This window comes from Myodes glareolus, chromosome 2 (assembly GCF_982192425.1).
Source record: "Myodes glareolus chromosome 2, mMyoGla1.1, whole genome shotgun sequence".
Classification (NCBI taxonomy): Eukaryota; Metazoa; Chordata; class Mammalia; order Rodentia; family Cricetidae; genus Myodes; species Myodes glareolus.
The window spans coordinates 135,940,684-135,965,717 of NC_142027.1; the positions used below are offsets into that span (position 1 = coordinate 135,940,684).

Genomic DNA, 25,034 nt, shown 5'->3' on the forward strand with positions numbered 1-25,034 from the left:
TCATGGAAAAGTCTGACAGATGGTATGGGCCTGTAGGCTGAAGATGGATGCTCCAGTGATAAAGAAGAACTTTGGGTGACTGTCCAGGTAGCCAGATGTCTCTGTCAATTCTAGAGTTTTGAAAGTTGCTTACAATGTACTTTCTGTTTACTTAGGTAATATTATATCCTTCTGAGGTCTTTGATGGAGCTGAAAAATAGACAGATAGTAATAATATAGTTTTCCTTGGTTATGATAAAAGATAAAGTAGATATAAATATTGCAACTGTAATTCTTGCTTGATACCTGTTTTGTTATATATAATTTTACCATGTTAAAATTAGAACTTTCCTTTTCATTTAAACAGAAAAGGGAAAATGGTGTGTGAGGTCCTTCTGTATATGTGTTGCTTTTATTGGTTAATGAATAAAGAATCTGCTTTGGGCCAGTGGATTAACAGAATATAGCAAGGCTGGAAAAGATATACACAGAGAGTAGGCAGAGTCAGGGAGATACCATGGAGCCACCAGAGAAAAAAGATGTGCAACAAAAAACAAAACAAAACAAAAAGCCGGGCGGTGGTGGCGCATGCCTTTAATCCCAGCACCCGGATTAAATCCCAGAGGCAGGTGGATCTCTGTGAGTTCGAGGCCAGACTGCTCTACAAGAGCTAATTCCAGGGCAAACTCCAAAACTACAGAGAAACCCTGTCTCAAAAAACAAAAAACAAAACAAAAAAAGACGTGAGCTGCCAGACTGGAACCTTGCCGGTAGGCCACAAGCCTCATGGTAAAATATAAAAAAATAAAATAGGTTAACCAAGAATATAAGAAGTAGCTAGCAATATGCTTGAGTGATTGGCCAAGCAGTGATTTAAATAAAATAGTTTCAGAGTGGCTATTGTGTGGTCTGGGGAGCCGGGAACAAACAAGCAGCCTCCAACTACACCTGGCTGTCCTGGAGCTCGCTCTGTAGACCAGGCTGGCCTTGAACTCAGAGACCCATCTGCCTCTGGCTCCTGAACACTGAGATTAAAGACGTGAGCCGCCACTGCCCTGTTTATTTTCGATGTATTTTCAGGCATTTAATTTTTGGATGTGACAGTTTCTTTCAGTTCTGAAAGAAAAATGAAATTTCATGAACCAAAGTAACTACTGTTAAGATGCTCCAAGATTTAGGCTCACCTGTTATTCCTACACTGATGCACAACTTCAGTCCAGACCCATCTGGGCTACATAGAGAGAGAGAGCCCTTAACAAACAAAAAAGGACATTCAGCAAAGAAATGTTCTTTAAGTAGCTGAAACATAGTAACCCGATGAAACGTTTTCAAGAAGTGTTTTCTCCACTTCTTATGCTTCAGTAATTAAGCCCAATCTGTCACAACAGATGGTTTTAAAATAATTTCAACGATTTTGAATGAACAACACTAATATGTTTAGACATAGATAAGTAATTGATGACGAGACTAAGTACTAACTCAATAAGCATCTCCTGAGCTTAATTTGGTTCTAGATACACCCAACAAACAGAAACTAAAAGGTAACATTTGCTTTTCTAAATCAGCATCCTATAATTAAATTGTCAAAGACCTTCAAATACCAGGTAAAGACAGGCCAACATGTGGAAGGAGAAAACAGACCCCACAAGGCTGGGCTGGGGAGGTGACTGTGGGCACAGGAGCCTACTACTACTAAGCCTGAAAAGGGTACAGTGGCAGAATCCACACGGCAGAAAGAACTGACTCCCACACACTGTCCTCAAACTTCCAGGCTAAAGTATAAGCATGTGCACCCAAGCAAGTAAACATAAAGTTTAAAAGTAACTGTAAAATAAAATGAACTTTCAGGAAAAACGAACGCTATCTAAGTTATTATTCACTAAATAAAGGCAGCTAAAGCACTGATTTCTTCCCCAAAGACCAATGCCAAAAGTCCAAGCTCAGCAGTGGCTAGTGAAAGGCAGAGACAACAAACCCAGCAGGAGAGTTAAGGCCCCGCCTCTCCCTTCTCTCCACCCTGGGCTCATCTGCTATTACTTTATTGTACCCTGATGCCCAGAACGACTGCACCTACTGTTCTACGGCTACACTTTATCTATATAACTGTATCTGTGTCTATTGTTATCCATATCTATATCCACTGCTTGAAACTAGGGACAATAATCCTTGCAGAGATCCTCCACAAAGTGAACACTGTTCCATGTGGTCTACACATTACCCAATGCACAGTAACATTCTCATTAAAATAACACCCTCATTAAAGCAATTTAGCGTGGGGAAATGACGACACACATCTCAAGCAGTTCTCAGACTCTACATTGCCTCCTTAATGTTACTGACAACTTACACTGATTTTATCATACACACAAGGAGTTTTTAGGCAAGTTTCTTGATTTATTATCTGAAGACTTAGCAGGCTAGCTATTCTGCAGACACTCATGTTAAGGGTCCTTTTTGCAATTACAATGTAAACCTCAATGAACATCTTCATATAACCTGAGTCTCAACTCAGAGCGTCACCTGTCTCTGTTTCCTCCTCTGCCTTCTTAATCCACATACTGGAATCTCTCAGAAGAATTAAGTGCTGTGGAGCACTATGGAGCACCCTTAGCCTCATATTAAATAGTGGAGGAGCTGTATCATCTCAGAGGTCTTTGTAATCTCACTGCAACATTAGAACCATTTGTTTCAAACACAAACGAAATCCCAGGACTGGGCAGTTTAAGGGCCACTCTGGTAATCTAAGCTTTGCATTACACTTTCCTGCAGTATCTAAATCAGTCACGGTGAAACCATCTGAAAAATGCATGCATCATTTTTCCCTTCTAAATGTCAGTCAATGCAGTGCTTGACCCTTCCTCACAGATGTGAATGTGTGGAGTTATTCTCAGCTTACTGTTGATCTGAGAGCAGTAAAAAGTAGGGTATCATCACACTGTTCTCCCCCAATTTATAGCTGATAACAAAGTCATACAGCCATCAAAGCATTTTTTCCCAAGATTCACTAATATGTAGTTTTCTTCTCAATTCACGGGTTTGGTTTGGTTTTGTTTTGCTTTGTATCGTTTTTTGGAACAAGGTTTCTCTGCATAACAGCTCTGGCTGTCCCAGAACTCACTTTGTAGACCAGGTTGACCTCGAACTCAGAGACTTGCCTGCCTCTGCTTCCTGGTGCTGGGATTAAAGGCATGCACCACAAATGCCTGGCTCAAATCACAGTTAAGTGATATTATTAAATATTAAAACTTAAGTCTTCCTTAGCATTGAAAGTATGCCTAAGTCAGGATTTTAAAAGAACAATATTTCTTATACCTCATGAGCAATGGGTAAAATTAATAAACAGAAAAAATAATATTTGCTCCCTAACCTTCTGGTTAAATTATAAGCTTACCTGCAGTCCCAAACCACTGGTGTATAATAAGTTACCATGTCGCTTGGTCCAGAATGGACAAGCAAGCCTACGCTCAGCAAGCAGAACATCTGGCCTCTCAACACCTGACCCGGAGATTCAAACTGACAGAGATACTTGACTACACTAAAGAGCCCTACTTCTCTGGAGAAAGACACGGGTCATGTGACCAACGTGGGAGTCCTGACAGAGCAGCATCCACTTGACTCCTTGGAGCAACTGAAGGCTCTCTGTTATTAAGTGAGAACATGTGAGGATGGGGCCTCTTTCTTCCTCCAGAGTGTGAACAGTCTGTTTGGAGTTTTGAAGCAGGTCACAGCAGAGGCGGGCTCTGCACACTGCTGTCCTGTCTGGTTTCCCAAGCACTTCCAGTGTCTCCAGTTAGACTTCCTAACCCTAAGCCACAGTTGAAGTCACTATACACTTCTTTGTTGGGGGTGGAGGGAGTCATCCTTTCATTTTTAGGAGGAAGATACAGTATTTATGATCTGTTCACACACTGCTCTGGCTGCCTCTTACTAGCATTATGCTCTTGAATGTTATTTCCCTCCTTATCTCATTCCTCTAACAAGATTAAGAACCAATCACACTACAGCTATCTGGGAAGGAAACACAAAGTCCTTGCAAACTAGACTGGATAGAGGTTCTGCCCTCTCTACCTGCAGATCTGTGTGACAGAATTCCAGTACTCCGTTTCCACGGAAGTAAAACTAGACTGTAAGGCACAGGTCCAGGAGTGTAGGAAGGTTGGGAAATAACTCATGTATCTTAGAAAGCATCTCAACAAGTGCTGGTGCTACACGCCAGTTGTGTGTGTGCGGGGCAAGGCTGTGCTATGATCGGTGGCTTTGCCCTTGTGCTTGCCCTTCGGCACTCACACAAGCTGGGCTGTGAGCTCCGGGACTGCACCCGCTTCCACTGTCGGCAGCTGCACGCACTCGGAGCACTGAGGACTAAGTAACTGCACCTTGATGCTGCTGACAGGGAGTTTCATTACATGTTGCTCAAGTGTGTGAGATCTGCCCTAACCTCAAAAGATTAACACGTGACAAAACAAACAGAAGACTGTTACTTTGACAGCAGACAAAATAAGATGATTCAAAAAGCACCCACAGAAACAGTCTGTGGTGATTTCAATGACAATAATACCCTCACGTTTATAAGTTTAAATGTTTGGTCTCCAGTTGGAAAAACTGGAAGGGATTACAAGAAGGTATGAGACTGGGGACAGACTGAGGTTTCAAAAGTCTGTTAGCTCTCTGCCTGTGTTTTTTGAATCTTGGCTTTTTCTGCCTCCATGGCTTTGCTCTGCCATCAGGGACTCTAACCCTCTGAAACCTAAGCCCAATTAAACAGTTTTTCTCTTGGCTGCCTTAGTCCTGGGTTGTGTCACACAATGGAAAGCCTAAGGCATGGGCCAGGTTAATAAAATCTGCAAGAGGGGAGAACAACTGGGGAAGTTAATAATCACGAGAACACCAGTGTCACATCTGAGTGACACCCTGCTTCGCCTAAAGCTTTTACAATTCATAGCTTTGAGGCACAGCTGCAGGCACCTCTGAAACCCTGACTCCTGGACCACACTGACCACTCTGACTTCACAGGCCTTACTAACACTGCGCTTCAAGACTCACCAACTGCACAAGTATTCTATGAGCCAGTTTTGACATTTGCCCAAGTTTCTAAACTTGCTATATGTGTGCTACAGACTTTAGATTAAAAAACTCAATTTAGGGCCTGGGAAGACGGCTCAGAGGTTAAGGACACTGCCCGTTTCTCCAGAGGACCTGGGTTCAATTCCCACCACCCACATGCAATTTACAACTCAGGGGATCTGATACCTTCACACCAATTCACATTAAATAAAAAGTTTTTTTTAAAAAAAAAAACTCAATTTATCCATATTCATTCACAAGAGTCTCTAAACAATTCTCTGTGATCTACCACTGTGGGAAGAAAGATCCTGGGCTGCAGGCATGCCCAGCACAGCCTCACAGTTTTGACCACATACTGATCCTGCAAGTAATTCCCATCTTGCATGTACCTTGGGCCCACAGACAGCAGAGACAGGCATGAAAATTTCCCACCTCACTCTGTGGATCACTTGATCCACACCCTAAAAACCAACGCTTCACAGCTTCATGGAATTCGGTGCATCCTCTGCCTTTGCTGGAGACATGGCTTTACACCTTGGTTTTCCTTTCTTGTGACGATAAGCCAAGAAAACCGTATCACGGTTACTCCAGACCTTCAACTCTTCACCACAGCCCATACCAACACTCCTGTTGGCACCTTCAGCTCTTATTAGCATTTCATAACCCAAGACAATGATTATAAGGTGTCAGAAAGGCTTTGTGAAGCTGTCTTACACCCACTGCATCTAAGAGTAGGCTGTTCTGGTAGTGGTGTGAGCACTGGTAAGAAAGCTCCCCATAGACTAGAGACACACACACTCTGCAAGTGGTGAATGAGGTAGAACAAGTGTGGGGGGAGTCTGAAGCATACACGGTTTTCTAAAATCTGACAGGCTTACATGCACAATATGGGAATGTTGTTTTATCTACAGCACAGTGGCTGCACCTTAGTCTACTGCTATCTCAGCCAGCAATTGCAATTCTGCAGTTACTTACCTGCTTGTGTCCTTATCTAGCAGTGGCCTGGCCACTCAGGTCACAGCCTGGTGAAATTCTGCTCCTGCAGGCACCAGCCCTGTTACTTACGCTAAAGGTAGCTTTAACTAAATCTCTATTGTTCTAATTATGAGTAAGACTCAAAGGGAGTGAAAACCTGTCGCTGAGTAGCAGCTAGCTAACCGTCTCTCCTTGCTGCGTCCACAGATCACCCTGTGCTTCCACCTCACCAAACCACAAAAAGCTGTGCCACTCCAAACCCCACCCTACTATGATGACTTTTTGTAAACTAATTGATAATGAAGCCTCCTGACTCAAGGTTAATTTTATTTAATTAACACAAATGCAACTCAGGTTCACAGTGTGGTCGAATATCCCCAACACAGGGACTGATCTCAAACAGTTTAGCACTATTTATTAAGTAAAATATGGCAATGAAACAATTCAAAATGTTCACCATTTGATAGACTATGATTAGAAAACAGAAATGCATGCACTTCCATTTGTATTCATATACAATTACATATGAAGCTCAAATCTAATTTCTTGGCTCCACGCCATCCACAGAGTACAGCCTATCTTGTGCATGAAGCACTGTGCCATGCCCAGACACATCAGAGCACCCACATGGAGGAATGAAGTACTCCGTCTATGAGCAGGTGTTTTCTGGGCTACACCTCCACAAACTGGAGCTAAGAAGCACTGCAGTGGTATGAAAGGCTTGTTCTTTGGTGATTTACCATTCTGCACTAACTAAACATGGCTGCAATGCTCCAGGAGTATCTGAAGACAGTCACACACAGCCTGAGTCAGTCTGTCAGCTCACGGCCAGGGGGAAGCAAGACCAGGACAGTTTGCAAGCTCACAGCTGAGGGCTGCTTGGCACTTCTGTCCCTCCACAAAGAGTCTGTGAATGCAGAGCTCCTCTGCAGTGAAGTGCTAACTCGGGGGGGGGGGGGGGGGGGAGGGAAGGGGCACCCAAACCATCTGTAGGAAACAGAGAAAGCTACAGGAGAACTGCTCTTGAAGACATCAATTCTAGATTTTGTCATTTCTAATAAGAAACAAAGGTAAGGTGATGTCACACTTTACTCAAAAAACAGAGACAAACCTCCAAATTCTCTAGTAAATCCAGTTTTCTCTTTCAGAAAAGCCAACCTCCCATATGTACTAATTTTTAAGAGCTCAACTTTCAGAAATATTTAGCTCACTGTCTCCAACTGTGCACAGTAAGAAACCCCCCATTTTCATGCATATGCATGTCCAAGTGCCAATGGGAGCAGCACTGCCCAGTTTCAGTCGTAGTCAGCAATGCTCCCTCTTCAGAAGGCTCACTTCTTTATGCTTTGAGATGTTAACACCTTGTAGTGTGTTCTATTTCTAAGACCAACTACAGCGCAGGTCCCAGAAACACAGGGAGCCACTGTGTTGCGTGCACTTCTAGTGCAGGAGAATTGTCTGTATTCTGTCAATCATGTTTTAAATAAATGCTGGTTGGCCAGGCAGGAAGTATAGGTGGGTCAACCAGACAGGAAGTAGAGGCAGGGCGATGAGAACAGGAGTATTATACTGGGAAGCAGGAAGCTCCTTCCGCAGTTCTGCCCAGACCACCGAAGAAGCAAGATGTGAGCTGCCCCTCTGAGAAAGGTACCAAGCCATATGGTTAACATAGATAAGAATAATGGGTTAATATAAGCTACAAGAGCTAATAAGTAGCCTGAGCTAATCAGCCAATCAGTTTTATAACTTTTGGAGATCTCTGTGTGATTTTCTTTGGGGCTTGACAGCTGTGGGGAACTGGGCAGTACATAAACCCCAACAAGCAGGCCCCTTCATGTTACACACTTCCCAGTTGTGAATCCAGAACTAAACATACCCCTAAGAGCAGCTGCTTGGACTTCAACACCCACGCACTAACAAATTCTAATATAGACAGAAACCATGCAAATACAGACCCAGCTGTTCTAAGAACCAAGGACTGTCACCCTCTTAGAAAACATAAAGACTTTAAAATTTCTCTTTTAACATCAAAATAACAAGAGCAAGGAGACCATGTCTCTGTTTGATAATGTTCTGCAAGGTGACTCTGCAGGCTCTATTTACAGGTTTTATCCTAGATTTTCGGAGGGAAGTATAAATATATTCCACTCATTCAAATCAACCTTCAAAGGACTTTGGACTCTGTGTTGAATAAAAAGAAAAATGAAGGTGTACACTGGAGACCCATAGATAGGAAGGATTCTGTCCTAACAACTCAACTCAAGAAAACAATGTAAGAATAGGGAAGGCAAAAGGAGAAACCCTATCTTGAAAAAACAGAAACAAAACAAAACAATAGAATGGGGAAGGCACGAATGACCCCAAATTCTTAACTTCTGTACTACAAATTGAAAACTAAATATATACATAGCAGTCAAATCATGCTGAGGAGCAACTGGGAAGCAAAATATTCAAAGAAACAACTTGAAAAGTTGCCTCAAAGGAACAGCTTGAAAAAGAACTGTGTTAACTTGAGTTAAAAAGAAGATGGTATGTGCAGGAAAACCTGAGCAAAAAAAACTAGAATCATGATAGCAACTGTGTGGGGCAGCCTGCCAGAGGAGGCCAGGCACCAACCAGAACACATATGTTCTCTGTTTGACTACTTGTCTAATGGAAGCACACTCAAGGCTGGGGTGAAGAAGGCTCTAGGGCAGGAGCAAACAAGCCACATCCTCAGTAGTCACAGCATTTATCACTATTTTATATGTATGTGTGACATGTGTATGTGGAAGAAATGCATGGCAGTCAGGAGTCAACTTTACAGGATCAAACACAAGAGCAGCAGCTTCAGCACTGGCCCAGCTTCAGCACAGCCCTGGGCCGCAGACACTCCAGTCTCACAAGACCACAAAGCAAATGGGACTAAATACTGATGGTGCTCAGAGCTGTGTCTTATCACCAAGATCATAGTTAGGAATTTTATTTTCATAATCTTTAGTGCCCTAACTATGCCCAACAAGCAAGCAAGGTCATTAGAATGCACAATGTGCTTTCAAAATCTTCGGAGTTCATAAAAATTTGGCAAGATAATTACAGTATTAATAAACACAATTTAAAATTCACACATGAAAGACGCAGGGGAATTTCAAATATTTCATGAAGCAGAGTTCTGTGTGGATGGAAAATAGCACATACCTTTAATCTAAGCACTTAGTATGCAGAGGCAGGTGAATCTCTGAGTCTGGGGCTAGCCTGGTCTACAAAGAAAGTTTTAGGCTAGTCAGGGCTACACAGTGAGACCTTGCCTCAAAAACAAAGGCAATCAAGATTCAGTGTAGAAATACACGGCTCATTAACTCAATTGTGTATATGTTAAGAAACGCAAATACTTGATTAGCAATCTGCCTCTGGTGTAAGAAAGTACCAAAACCAGAAGAAAAAACTTTATGGCCACATCGGGCACTACTGACAAACTCAGTCATGTCAGTCCTGTGTCAAACACTTTATTATCTTACTCAAAGTTAAAACAATTCCCTCTTCATAAAAAAAGGAAACTTAAGCTCAGTAATTGTGAGTTACTTAGTCATATAACCTTTTCTTAAAATTTTAATTTTAATTAGTTCTGCTCAACTTGGGGGAGGTGCCCACTGGGGAGAAAATGACAAAAAGCACCAATTTCCAACTGTATTTTCAGTCTTTATAGGAATAAACACTCTAGCGCTGTACCAACACCCAACATGTTAATGCTTTCCTGGGTGCCACCTTACTACAAAAATGTCACTATGCCAGGCGGATGCCTTTAGTACCAGCACTAAAGGTACTAAGTGCTTTAGTACCAGCACTTAGAGGCAGGCAGATCTCTAAGTTGGGGGCCAGCCTGGTCTACAAGAGCTAGTTCCAGGACAGCTAGTACTACACAGAGAAACCCTGTCTCGAAAAACAAAAACAAACAAACAAACAATACCATTATGAAAATACTGAACAGAGCCTGGTCACATTGTTCTAAGAAAGGGTTTCATAGGAACAAGTCTTCAGAGCAAACAGGCTGCCTGGGCAACACCCTCCACATCCTCCTAACGCCCCCAGCTCAGCAGCAGCAGACCCGTCTTCTAACTGCTGTTGCCCTATGTCTCTCTATAGAGAGGGTTGTTAGGACCGCTAGGAATACCTGCAGCAAACTCTGAGTGCCTCAGAGAAGGCAACACAAAGTACTTCCCTGGCTACAAACTGATACCTTCCCAAAAGGAGAAGGCACAAAACAGTAAGCTAGGTACATCCACATCATCATTAAAGGCTGGAATTACTTACAAAATACATGCCTCTCTCTAATCAGGCAAAATGTTCCTGTGGATGTCTCCTATGGGGCTGGCTCAGCCTGAGGCCAGCCTATGAGAGGACAATGCACAATGCTGCTTGTGTCCACTCTCAGCAGAAACAGGAACTTTCTAGAGCACTCTGTCCCCAAAAACCACCAAAGATTTGAAGAAAAAATCCACATCTGCCAAGAGTTGAACTGTCCAGCACAAGAGGAAGCTACTGGATGAGCAAGTGAGTGAGGGTTGTATGTCCCATGTGTCCTGAAACCCGCCTACTGCTTATTAAACAGCACACAGGGCCAGGGAAGACTAAACCACAGCAGACAGTGAGGTTTGTTGTTGTTCTTTCAAGTAACTTAAAGAACTAGACAGTTGAAATCAGAAAGACCAAGACTGCTGAGAGGGAGGGAGGGAGGGAGGGAGGGAGCAGAGCCATCAGCTCAGCCTCTGGTGCCTGTGCAATTGTGCGCTTTGCCTCCTAGGAGACTTGTGACAGTGTTCACAGCCATTTGTAGTTGTCATGACTCGTGAAAGATGTAGGGAGAAGCCAAGGGTATAGTTAAGCATCCCACAGCACCCAACAATGAACACTCATTCAACCCACAGACAACCAAGGCTGAAAACTCCTAGTTAAAAGATAAACCTGGTCAATTAACTGTTCAAATAAAGAAGAGACAGGAGGGGGTTGGGAATGAGCAGAAACCAACCTTCAGAGAACAGAGTACACCATGTACACTTTCCATAATTCAAAGTAACTAAGAATGAAGAATTCTGAAAAGCCAGCCCATTCCAAAGAGAACAGTCAGTCAAGAGAGATGGCATGTGTGTTTTACTTCATAACCAGCATTATCACAACAATTTTTAACTACACTTAAGGACATAAAAGAGAGTGTGTTTATAATGGATAAATGGGAAATCATAACAGGAATTAAAATGATTTGATATATATACTTAACAATTTTAAAATCTTGGTTCTTTTGCACTAGGCAGTTCTTGTATGCTAATGCTACAGTAGTCTTAATTAAATTTTTACTAAAATTATATGAATAAAAAAACAAATATAAGCTTAGCTCTTTCTAAGCAAGAGTATTAGACAGCTGATACTAGAAACTGACTCACTTTAAATGTGTTATAATGAAATTATTCCATTTAGAACCAATAATCTAAGTTGCAGAGACACGACATGGTAGTTTATAACCAGAAATGATAAATAATAACCTTAGTCCTCACCTTTTCTAGCTAGACTAGAAAATTAATTTATACCTGCCTAATTTTCAACTTAAAATTAAGAAAATGTTCTTTATCTTTTGACAGATGGACTATGACACATCATTTTGTAAACAAACAAATACATGAGTAAATGAGAAAATAGTAATGTCTAAAAAAAATAAGAAATCATTTCCTTAGACATGCCAATGTTTAACTTGTAAGAACCTCCTGTGTTTACAGAGGCTTTGAAAAGTAGTAAGGAGAAATGGATTTGAAGTCAAATATATTTTTGGATCTTTTTAAATGCTCATATACTTTAGCAAAAACCACTGTATTGAGTTATATCTTTAAAAAAAAACGAGAGGCATATAATCATTCCTTTTTAACTGCAACTAAACTGCACACTGACCAATCTCAGGAACTGGCAGTCAAGGAAGAGTCGTGAGTGGTCAACAGTCCTTCTTAAGAACCATGATGCTCACCTCTGCATTCATCTTTCAGCCGATCATTTACCAAGAGACTAGACGGACTCACCACTAAGAAACAGTAAGCAGAGTGTTGGTGTCGGCTCTGCTCTGGACTATAGCCTCCTCAATTCCCACCTGCTTCCTCAGCTTCTCTTTCTCTCTCCTTCCTGGTGGACAGTCAGCACCACTGCTGCTGTGACCTTTGGTCTCATCTCTAGCTAGGGTCTTGAGAAGAACAGTCAACCTCAGGGTGGTAAATGGCTTATTTTTCACTTCTAACAAAACCAAACACAGTGAAAGTGATGGGGGGGGGGCTCATTTTGTACGCGTTTGTGTATTTATATACATTTACCACACCCATATCCCACAGTCCCTGCAGCAGCTCTTCCTTCCCCTCACAGGGACAGACCTGCTGAGACATTTAGCTGAGGCTCTAGGTTACAGACTCCCAGGTGGTGGCAGGACTAGGAAATGATCAAAGTGGGTAGGGTTGCACAAAACCTGCTCCCATCTCTTCCCTATCTCCAGCCAGAGACCCTGACTACAGGTTTGTGCTGTAAATCTACCACCAACCTCAGGCAAATAGAAGAAGTCTCTGATAGTGCTATGTGGGTTCCAATTCATCTCTTCAGAGACTCTGCCATGTTGTCTGCCAGATGCTGGGGCCTGAAGTCTCCTCAGAGTCACTGCCATGTTGTTGTTCTCGGTCGGAATGACTCTGAATGAACTCCATCTCCCACCAACGCATGGGTGTCCCTCTAACCCCAATCTGAGACTTTCAACAACCACTTTACTAAGACACACTGGGAGAAGCTACTAATGGAGCTTCTAACATCAAGAGTCAGGGACTGCCAGCAGTCATTAGGGGCACAAACTTCATCCTGTTGACTCTAACCTACAGCCAGCCGCTAAGTCCCTACCTTAGTATACCTGAACCTTTAAACAGAATTGAAGTGGTGTATCCTGGGTATAGAGCTCAATGGGAAAGGGCAAGAGGCCCTGTGTTTCTTCTCTAGCATACAAAAAGAAAAAGAATATCACAACTGGGGTGGGATGAGGTGCTGTATACCCTGTTTTGTGAAAATTAAGTGTTTTATCTCTCTATCAACCAAATATGACTAGACTATGGTCAGAGACGAGGAATGATAAACTGGAGTCATTTGATCTGGCTTTACTGGCCCCGTGCCTGTTCACTTTGCAGGCATTACGAATGACTCAGGATTCCTGCGACATAATCCACAGTCCTGTTCTTGACAGTCATCAGGCTAGGAGCACTGGGACAGCACTATACAAATTTTCACCATTTAATTCTCTTTATACTTAAGTCATGCCAAATAACAATTTACGAAAAAAAATTAGGAAGAATAACAGAAAGAACATGTTAGAATGTCTCAACTCCAAAGCATACAGTGAAGAATAACTCAGACATGACCTCACTGATGACCATACGGCTATCTCATCTTAATATTCAACCACAAGCATGCAGTGTGTGATAGCACAGTGGCCAGAACAACATGAAGAGATAGACCTCAGTGCAAAGACAGGCGTGGTCAAGGAAGAGGAAGCAAAGGACAAGAGCACCCTGAAGACTGACCTTTTGTTGACTGGCTTTTCATCCTTGTCATAGGGTCGCACAAACCACTTCCCGATCCTCACGAAGTTCTTATCCATTAGGCACCTACAATAAGCACATCAGGAATTACCTTCGCAGACTCAGTCACAGAATGGCTCAGTACTCTGACAACCCAGATGAGAGGCATCAACGGAAACATGGTACCACAAGTCCAACTGCCAAATGTTTTCTTACACTTAAAGAACTCAGAACTTTGGGCATGTATTGTTAATGCCCACGGGGGGGGGGGGCAAGCAAGCAAGCAAATAGTTGGATTATTTACAAAACTGGAATTTCAAGTCACAGGACTATGTGACCTAAGTTCCTATATTACCAAGATCAGAGTGCAGGGAACATAAGGAAACTTTCAAACACCACACCTCCTCCTGAAAGCTGGGGTTAGGGTTTGTTGTGACAAGTGACCAATCCTTTAGCAAGGGTGCCAATAACAAAACCTTAAGACAACCCATCATCTGCCCTGATGTGTTCTTTCTGTGGGCACAGAAACCCTACACAAGAAAATAAAGACTTGACATCAGCTTGCCAAGCAAGGGTGTCCGCCTCAATCTCGGCTGCACCTGGCTTCTGTCTCCATGCTGTGTGTGTTTTTCTGTCAAGTCACAGGATTTCTTTATAGGACATGGTAACAGTAATTGAACCCACTACATGTAATACCAAGAGTGCGACAGTTCAACTGAAGTGACAGTAGTAATGACCAAGTTCATTCATGTGCAGGCAAATGACAACCCTATCATAACTGCCCTCTACACAATGAATGAGATGCTGCGGACTGTAAGAAGTACCCTTGATTTTTAAAAATACAAAATGTTAAATAAAATGGACATTCTGAACTTGATGGGATACAATGATCTCTCAATTTCAGTAAGTGAAACAATTCATATTTTAAAGAAAAGCGGTCAGAATCCTTTCCGTACAAGCACCTATGAAAGCAACATAGCAATTCTTATTTCAATATTCAGGCAGATGTGTACTTGGTTTTTGTCTCTATTGTTTCCACACCACCAAGGACTAGAGGAACAATTCAAGCCCCCACCCCATTCATTACAGTCTAAATAGTTAATAAATGGCAGGCTACAGTTTCTGGTCACAATATAATCTCCTTTGGGCAGAATCAATTTGAAAGAGGGTTACATCAAAATATCACTGGATTTATTTTGAAAGTGAGCAATCTCCGCTTTTCACAGTGAATAAAATCATTTGGCTTCAAGTTTCTACGTTAAATAAGCATGCTTCTGTGATAAAGACTGTGTTTGCATTAAATTTTGAATAGCAAATATGGAGCATCCACCTAAGAAAAGGGTCATAAGTAGTCAAACTGTAAAGCATCGCCAGGTTCTTCTCCAGTCAGACTCCACCTCTCCTGGGAAGACACTGCCACAGATAGTGCAGACCTGAGCATCGGAGTTCTCAGTCCAGTAAGGACTGCAGACAGCGACTGCAGTCACCACCACCACTGAGCGGGGATGAGTGCCATAGTGTTCACTGCTGGAGACAAGGAGGCTAAGGCAGAGAGGAAATGTTTCCTAGCAGTCACAGAGCCCAGACATACCTGTGCACACAGGCAGGACATAAGTGACTACCCCATAATATTTCCTAATACCATCTTCCTGTCTTAAACCCAGGTCCATCTCATGGCTGAATTAACACACAAGCATTTTTCTCTTGGTAAAAGCTGTTACTGAGTGTCTACTGTGCACAGAATAAAAGCAGTGGTAACAGGCACGGGATCATGCCCAACAGGATACACAGCCTTGCAGAGAAAGAACTGTGTTGGATAAAGTCATGTTGGGCTTGGGGTGGAAGTTCATAGATATCTCCTCTGAGGTGACACCAAACAGAAAGGAAGTGAACATGATGTTGTCAACTCTAAGCCCTGTGAGAAAATGGAAGAGATGCTTGCTATGGAAGACAGTTGTATGATCACACTAGCGCCTGGGGAACGCTGAAGACCACAGAAGACCACAGTGTCGCAGATGTGCACCCTGAAAAGAAACCAAGAGGAAGCATAACAAAGGCTCTTCTAACACCTGTATCCGAGTCCGCACAGCAGCCGTGCAGCCAAGGTGTGTCAGCTCTGAGCAGACCTGAGCTGTGGAGTGCCCATATCAAACGGCACACAGCCTGTTTACTGATCTATGCTACTCTCCTCCTATGTAAACTCCGAAGAGTGCTCCTGTCTCTGGTGAAGCCTGTGGTTTCGCTGTATTTATAATCAGGGCTTCACTACTCAGTTATGACGACTCGTTTCCGTAACTCTTTCTGAAAGAGTTGTGATTATGACCAGGCAACGGGTATTCACATGCCGTGATGTGGCACACTTTGGGTCCTGCTCTGTACTGCTCAACTACATAGCTAACGTGAGTGGTACCATATTACTATCTTCCTGTTCACAATGAAAGGTACTCTTACTCTGACCGTGTTTGCTGTGTGTGCATTCTTACAATGAGGCACACAGTGACAGGAAAGAATTCCTTTGAATTTACTTCTTCCTAGCTTGTCCCTTCCCAGTGTAGCCTAAAACCACACTGAAAGGGATCTCGTGGCTGCTAAGATACATTCAGGAAAACCAACACTTTTACAGAATGCACTGATTATATTTGAAGAACATAATTAGGCAAATATTTTAAAGAAACGTAGCTTTAAAACATAAAAAAAATCAGAAATAAAACATCCACTCTACCATTCTTTGCTCTTTTGGGGAGAAGAGCATCAAATTTTCTATTTAATTTAATTGTCCTTGCAGACAATTTGATCTGCCAAAATCTGCTTCAGAATGGAACCCCAATCACTACCTTGGGTATCACCAACATTCTCAAAGGCACTTTTCTATGAAGATGGCAACCCTCTGTAAGGTAGACTGACGCCACTTTAATAGGCAACTGTGAACGGCCAGAGTCTGGCATGGCAATGTTAGGCTGCAGCTGAGGTTATCTCTTCTAACCGTCAGCACCTTCAAGACCAACATTTCAAGAAAAATAGACCAGTGCTGAAAAATGAAGGCAAAGTTCATTGTTCATGAGCATGTAAGGTCCCCTGTGTTGTGCCACGTGGTTCTGAATAATTAACTGCAACGTGCAAGTTCCCATTTCTACTTCCAAGCCTGATGCAAGGCAACAAGTGCCTGAGCAGCAGCCGCAGACTAACTCAGCAGTTACTTCCCAGACGGGACAGCTGGGAGGAGCAGAAGCCCACCTGGCTAGCACTTCCGACAGAGACTCGAGTCCAGACATCACACTCCTTGGTTACAAATTCACCCAGTGACACCTTGACTTCATTCTGTGGTTCCAGATCTACCCAAACTACACCCTACCCAGTTGCATGCCAAGCATCCTCAGTGCCACCTTCACCTCTCCACCCTTCATCAGATGCAGGAAATTAGTTTCTGTCAAGGACACTACAACATGTCCAGTGGAGGAGATGAAGGACCCTCTTCCCAGCTGACCACACCCTTGCACTGGCTTCTCTTGTGCCTGGTGGTTCTGCTCTTACAGCAAGGTACAGGTAGGCAAGGCCTCTCTGCGTCACATCCACCATAAAATGACTACAGCCTTAGGCTCTTTTACAGGACTAACCTCACCTGAATGTCCATTCTACCTACTGCAAATCCAAAGAAGTGTACCTCTCTTCTCAGTTACTCGATGTCTAATGACATTCTATAATTATTACCAAAGGGGGGAAAAAAACAACCTACAGTTGTCAATGTCTTCACCCCTTCTCTGTGCTAAAAAATTATGAAGTGAACAACTTGACTAATGTGCCTAAGATGAGATTTGTTTCCAGATATTTACAATTCGTGTTTTAACTACTGGTTTCCAGTTTTTTACTTATGTCCTCCAATTGCAGAGGAAATCCCCAATCTAAAGGCCATGCCTATGTGTCATTTCCATAAAATGGAGATGAACTTGTTTCTTGTACTCTTACATGACTCCCAAGGTGCCGTATCATATTACCACTTCCTCAACTACAGCTGCACCTGTCACTGTCCTCCGGTGAATTCAAGAGTTATGCGGCAGTCTCTAACCCAGCCATCAGACCCAGCACCCACAGTGTGTGGACGGACATGCTGCTGGGCGAGGTGCAGCTCCAATCCCCAGCCATGTGAGTCTTCCATAGCTGCTGTCCCCGGCACAGAGAGGCCTAGCAGCCATTAGTCGGACAGCAGCAGCGTACTACCAGGTAGAGCACCACACTTTTCAGGCATCTCAATTCACACTGTCAAGCTTCCCTCGGCTTGCATGGTATGACTGAGCACACAACTTTCTTCACTGTGTGCAAAGCAGTGGTGAGCTGACATCTGGTGACTACAATAAGCCCCATGAAAACCGGCAAGCGTATTTTATTCCAAAGCATTCAGACAGTTACAAATGAAAATCAGAGTAACAAATCTAATGCCAACCAGGCCATGTGTCAGATGTTTTGGGTTTGCTACAATGTGGTGCTCCAGTACAAAAAATATTCCCAAGTCCTTGAACTACATACATTTTCTGGATTTTTCAAAACTTTTTACTTCATTATCATAGAAAGGTAATAGAATTTGCCATATCATGAAAAGTCACTTCAACTATAATAAAGGAAGTAGTCAAGGTGTCTGAAATACTAAAGTTATCCCACAAACACACTCCCGAAGAGCAACTGCACACTTAGAAGGGACAGTCTCAGTGTGATACGCGGCCTAACCGCTGGCAGGATGAGCATGGGGTGGAGGGGCACTTGGCTGGAGACTGAAGAACAATCCAAGCTCAGACATTCTTACATCGTGAGGCGGGTGAGGAGAAAGGTGTATAATAGGGGAGTGGGGATAAGCTCCAGACAAACCAAATTAATGGTATTTTATCATCCTGGGCATTTAGCCAAAAACATAATTGGCTTTTTTTTTTAATCACACTTACTTTTTCAAAGGACAAGAAAAATAAGCAAAACTACATGATCTAAAACAGTAAATTCTGGAACTCCCTGCTTCTCAAGTTCTAAGAAGTCACAAAAACAAAATCTAAAGAAGCAATGAGAGTACAAATTCTCTCTCTCTCTCTCTCTCTCTCTCTCTCTCTCTCTCTCTCCCTCCCTCCCTCCCCCCTTACACACACACTCTTCAAAAACCTTTCTGCTCCCATGCCATAAACAGCAGCTAACTGGAATACAATTAGAGTTCTGCCTGTCCCACTGACATCAAGCATTGTCATCAACTTTGATGTCTCTCCTTGGTAGTTTCCACTTTGATGTCTATTTAAGCCTTGTGGCCAGTGTCTTAGCTGATGATGGATGGGCAGACCTGGTGTGCATCACTCCTGAGAGCTCCTTAGCTCTCTGTTCTCTACTGGGAAGCCAGTAAGGAGAGGCACAGGATGCCTGACAGTACCAGAGGTTGGGGCAGCGAGGCAGACAGCACTGTAAGAACACAGTCTGCCTCTACTGTGAAGGGGAGGATGTTCTGATTTCTAATAATGGTGCATCTTTGAGCCTAACTTGGCTGATGAAAGAGACAATAGCAATACATTTAAAGCAGGGCAGTAACCATCAAAATGAAAAGAATGGGGCCAAATGGAGAGCAATAATGAAGAGGAGAGCGGGTGAATGTTATAAGAACTACAAACATGAGGGTAGGAATGTAGGTTTGATTAGCAAACAAGCAATGACATGGAAGGAGCATTAGAGAGCGGCTGTATGAGCCTAGGGAGATGGTGAGAGGGTAAGAGCCTTTGCACTTACAGAGGTCCTAGGTTTGGCTCCCAGCACTCGCAATGGCTCACAGCTATTTATAATCCCAGTTCACAGGGAGCCAGTGTCCTCTTCTGATTTCTGAAAGCATCCGGAATACACCGGGTGCACAGACATACATGCAGGCAAAACACTCATACAAGCAAGATAAATTTAAAACAAGAAAATGAAATCTCCAGTATAATACTTCTTAAAGATGACTAAATATGGCTCCAAAAGATAGCTTTCAAAATAAAAACATGAAAGTAACAGGAAAAGAGATTTCTGAGTGCTCAGTGCAAATCACATTCTAACACTAAGTACAATAAAGTCCTTCAGAACCTGCTCACATGATAGAAGTCCTCAAGGAAGAGGGACCACAGAAGGATGCTGCACTGGCGGTGGTGGTGCACGCCTTTAATCCCAGCACTCGGGAGGCAAAGGCAGGCGGATATCTTTGAGCTCGAGGCCAGCCTGGCCTACAAAAGCTAGTTCCAGGACGGGCACCAAAGGTACAGAGAAACCTTGTCTCGAAATAAACGATAAACAAACAAAAAGAACAGAAGGATACTGCAGACCAGAATCCCAGGATGGAGCAGGTGACTACCATGCTGACTCCAATCTTAAAAAAAAAAACAAAAACCAAATAACCCTCACTGTCTTTCTCTTAGCTGTAAGGGCAGCCAGCCTCACAGTGTTCTCATAAAGAGAAGGGCAGAGTGCGGGGGCCAAGGTCCACGCTGCACAGATCATTAGGTGATGAAGCCGAGACCCAAAACACTTCCTGTCTTTGCGGGTAATAAAGGAAAAGGATTTCTAGGAATGAGTGTCTAGAAAGAACAGAAAACCACACCCAGAGACGCTCTCTCCAGTCTGATGCCTTTATGGAAATGGTCGTAGGAGTAGCATGTTGGATTGTTGTTTCTAGAGGGAGAAATGACTCTAGCCGGAAGTGCAAATACAGGGCAGGCAGACACTGAAGAGTAACAAGAGGGAAAGGATCTGAAGTCACACTGCTTACAACTTAAAACTGCCTACAGAATATCAATGGAGTGGGGCTTCAGGACCAGTCAATAGCAATCCAGAATGAATGCTCTTCTGTGAGAAAACAACAGGATTACTGAACTCCAGTGAAACTGCTCTTAATGCGTCACTGCGGTGACATCATTCTGTTAGCCTTTCATAAATACACACAACTCCTCTGACCTAAGCAAAAGTTTTCCAAGGTAGTGAATGGAATTTCCTTTTAATTAAGCATCTTTACACTAATCTTTTAATCTAAAAAATTAAAAGCAGACTGAATCACTTGTTCAAGCTTTATAAATAGATAATTAAACAAAAAGATTTAAAATCCCACAGCCGGGCTGGAGAGATGACTCAGAGGTCCTGAGTTCAATTCCCAGGACCACATGGTGGCTCACAACCATCTGGTGCCTTCTTCTGGCATGCGGGCATACACGCAAGCAGAATACTGTGTATGTAACAAATAAATAAATCTTTAAAAAAAAAAAGAAAGAAAGAAAAGAAATCCCACAGCCCTGCTACTGAACTGGTCATCAGTTTTCATGCCAGGAAATCACAGAACTCACACTAGAAAACCAGAATGACCTGCGTGAGCAGAAACAAACAATGGAAAATAGCAGGAAACAGACACCAAACTACATCACAGATTCAAAGAAAGTTACAGTAGGTGATCTAAATGAAGGGGAAAAAATAAAATATAAAGTATGAATTTGTCATCCAGATTCCGCTATCAGTGAATTAAGAGAGCCAGGGACCACCATTTACAAAGCTTCCCTGTCTCACCAGCAGAGGAGTTTCAGTCACAGATTGTAGCCACCTCAAGTTTGAAAGAGAGTGAGTGAATATTTTACAGGACAAAAGGACTTAAAGTTACCCAGAGTCCCAGTGAGAGGGACGGCCATCAAGTGTTCTCTGCAGTAAAAGCTGCCCTGCTCGCTGTCTCAAAACTGATTTCCAGGAGAGGACTGCAACAGGCTACTCTGAGACTGTCAAATAGTACAAAATAATGAAATTTATAGGAAAATAATAATTATTGACAAAGTATGTGAAATACAGTACCACTTTAACAAAACCAAAGGTCCTAGCTCTACACGCCTAACTAGCAGGCTTCTCATTTAAGGCTGAATGTTGACGACTTTGAACGAACTGAGATCCAAATTTTGTTGTATATGTCACACATAATTTCTTAAAAATAATGGTTCGACTTGGCCTAGGCTTTAGTTTCCATTATAAATAAAAATTCATAAGCCCTGAATAAGGAAATTACATATATGTCCTTCCACTCAGTTTTTATATTCTTCTAGCTTTTCACAACAAAGAAAAAATGCTAAAATATGAGACTGAGGAAAAAGTCATGTTTTCTAGAAGAAATCAATCATGATTTAAAAGCCCAGTGAGTTGGAATATTAAAAATATGCTTTGTTCTACATACTATAGAACCCCATTTAAATACACATTCTTGATGAGCTCTTTACTTGACAAACAATTATGCAAACAGTAAATTTTTCCTGTTTTCCTGAAAGGGTCTGGGTGTACTTTTGTTCTTGTTTACTTGGTGGGAGTTGGGGTTGATGACAAAGAATTTAATTCTTTGTCAAAGACTTAATTCATGATTATCTGATCATCAAAACAATGCTTCTTCATACATGTGATACCTTCATGGAAAAGTGCAGAGCGAAGTAGTGCTAAGATCCAAAATATTAAAAAAAAAAAAGCAGCGACATTCGATAGGAAGAATCTTTTTAAATGGCTTGAATGGTGGTGCTTGATACAGTGATAGTCTCCCTATCTAGCCAGCAGCTGGAATATGAATGTAATAGGACTACAATGCCCTTTCAGCTCTGATGACCTCAGGGCATCGTCTACAAACTCCAGAGAGAAGGGAACGACAATTCCCACTGAAGCTCATAACTAATCAATTCTCAGTAATTTGTGTCTGCCCTCAGAACACCACGAAGAGCCTGGAGGAATCCTGTACCAGAAGGAAAGAAGGCACTCCAGCAATGACTGAGAAAAAGGACAACTCGCATCAATATTCTTCAGTCAGCTCTACAAGAACACGGGCATCATCCTAAATGACAGCAATGAAGTATATAATTCATGGAATGAATGTCTGTTTTGAGAACAGCTCTCAATATGTAGTCTAAAGGTTGGCTTTGAACTTCTCATCCTCTGGTTTCTGCTTCTAAAATCATATAATTAGAGTTGTGTGCCACCAACTCAAGGAGCCCAAGCTTAATTAACTATGTGAGTAGACCTGTGGGGCAGGAAGAAGGAGATGGAGGGAGAGGAGGAGAGGCAGGGGGACTGACTAGGACAGAAATGTGAAGCCCTCTTCTTCCTAACAGACTGCCAACTAGTAAGGGAAGGAACGGTGGTGACATTTCACATCACTATCAGTCATAAGAGCAATAATGATTCCAGCAAGAATGGTTTAGAAGAGAGGGAGCATCCACAGTCCTACCGGTCTGCCACAAATAACAAAAGGGGTGGAGCCAACCAGGATCACAGTTCACAAACCTAATGTGGAGTAAAGAAACCTGACAGAGAACATGACTCTCAGCACGTGGCTGCAGATCTAGCATCACTAACAATGCTGCCAAGTGTCAGCTACCACAGCACTAGGGTAGGGTGGCTTCACTCTGCAGCGTTCTTTTAAGAAGCATAACCCTAATCAAACCACAAGAAACTGCCTCGAAGCACGGCGGGGGTGGCGCAGCCTTTAATCCCAATACTCAGGAGGCAGAGAGTTGGCGCCCAGACTGGTCTACAAGAGCTAGTTCCAGGACAGGCACCAAAGCCACAGAGAAACCTTGGGGGGGGGGGGGAGAGAAACTGCCTCAAAATGAGGAGCCAAGCTAAGGTCTAACTCATCAGTATCAGCAAGAACATTAGAGAGAAAGAACTCTCCTAGATCTGTAGAGCTATGAAACATAAATATATTATCTTGTTGCAAGAAACATAACTGCAAATCCTGACAGCCTCTGTATTACAGTGAGGGTTGGAGACTATTCTGCCACTTTCATGAGTGATTCTATGCTTACATCAGAGGACAGACTTGGCCTTAGGAAGTAGTCAAACCGTAAAAAGAACAATGCTGGTGAGTCTGTGAACAGTTCCAGAAATTAGAAACCGAACAAAAAAACATGTATAGACTGGGGTGGGGGGGGGTGGGGGGGGGAGACACACACAATTCTATATACAGTCCCTAAAGCTTTTCTACAAATAAATAAATTTAAAAAACCAAACAGGAAATTTACACACATAACTCTCATGCTGCAAATGACCCCGTCTCCAAAGCCCAAGTGGAACTGGGCAATCCTGAGCTCAGAGCCATGCCACTGCCCCCTTTCTTACCTTTCTAACAGATTGTGGATTGCTTTGAAGAGCAGCGTCCTACATTCGTAGGAAAGGCCATTTTCCCAGAGTCCTTCTTCCACAACTGAAAAGAAACAAGAAAAAAGAAAAAAAAAGAACCAGTAAAAAGGACATCCAAATAAAAAGAAACTTTGACACATTTTTCTAATGCAAAGTTAATGAGTTCATTCAAAGGATGTGATCTCAATCTCACAGGGAACAGAAAGGGAAAGGGAAATGCTGCCCACAGGTATGAGGTGGGAATGAAGGAAGAAAGAATAGGCTTCAGCCTTTCAAGTGTGGTCATGGAACCACGGCGCTCCCATTGGCCTCTCTGTCCTTCAAAGTGCGAGTCCTTGTTAATACTCTCAAAGCAACTATCCTAAGTCTCAAAGTTCAATTTTGAGGGATTTCTACTTAAAAACAATAAAGGTAAACCAGGTGGTGGTGGTGCACACCTTTTAACCCCAGCCTTTGGGAAGCAAAGGCAGGTGGATTCTCTGAGTTTGAGGCTAGCGTGTCTACAGAGCAAGTTCCAGGACAGCCTCCAAAGCTAGAGAAACTTTGTCTTGGGGGGGGGGTGTTATAAAGTAATAACTAGACTGAGGAGACGATTTACAAAAGTATCTGAATTATACACCATTGTTTAAACGAAAACATATCTAGATAGGATTATAAAGAGTTGGGACAGATTGCTAAAAAATTAACTCTAGCTACAATATTAAATTGCTCCCAAGATTTATAATTTTAGAAATGCTTAGCATCTGAGGGAAATAGCAGCTTGCTTTGGAGTAAGTTATGCCATGGACCTATAAGTAACTCCAAAAGACTCCAATGCCCATGAAGTCCTAAAATTCTTTTTCTTTTCCTAAATATATATTTGGGGGAGGCCCTCAAGGCAGCACTTCATCCTATCTGATACTGAGGTTGAAGTAAGAGTCAGCTGTGGTAAGGCAACTATACTAACAGTGGATTCGGGTTCTCATGAATGAGAAGGAAACCTACAGACTGAGGACAAAGGCAACGGTCACAAAGTGTGTAGGGACATGTGAGCATGTTAGGCTTTCTCTTCATGAGTCCTACAAATCATTCAGTGATAAATACAACATTTTTTTTGTTTGTTTTTGTTTTTCGAGACAGGGTTTCTCTGTAGATTTGGAGTCTATCGTGGAACTCGCTCTTGTAGACCAGGCTGGCCTCGAACTCACAGAGATCCACCTGCCTCTGCCTCCCAAGTGCTGGGATTAAAGGTGTGCGCCACCGCCACCCGGCGATAAATACAACATTTAAATAAACAGCTTAAAAGCTAGACTTCAAGCTTCCCAGTTAAATATT

General features: G+C 42.6%; 1 protein-coding gene across 7 annotated transcripts in view; it reads right to left on the reverse strand.

The window, feature by feature from the left end:
• Nucleotides 1–25,034, reverse strand: part of Med13l (mediator complex subunit 13L) — a 227,010-nt gene that overhangs the window by 87,137 nt on the left and 114,839 nt on the right. For 5 of the 7 annotated variants that reach the window (XM_085681237.2, XM_085681234.2, XM_085681241.2 and 2 more), the window contains 2 exons: nucleotides 23,700–23,784; nucleotides 13,587–13,670 (listed from right to left, as the gene is read on the reverse strand). In XM_085681237.2, the coding sequence (XP_085537363.1) occupies nucleotides 13,587–13,670; nucleotides 23,700–23,784 (169 nt within the window). The remainder of the gene's footprint in view (nucleotides 1–13,586; nucleotides 13,671–23,699; nucleotides 23,785–25,034) is intronic. The other 2 variants (XM_085681246.2, XM_048422642.3) reach the window with 2 other exon arrangements.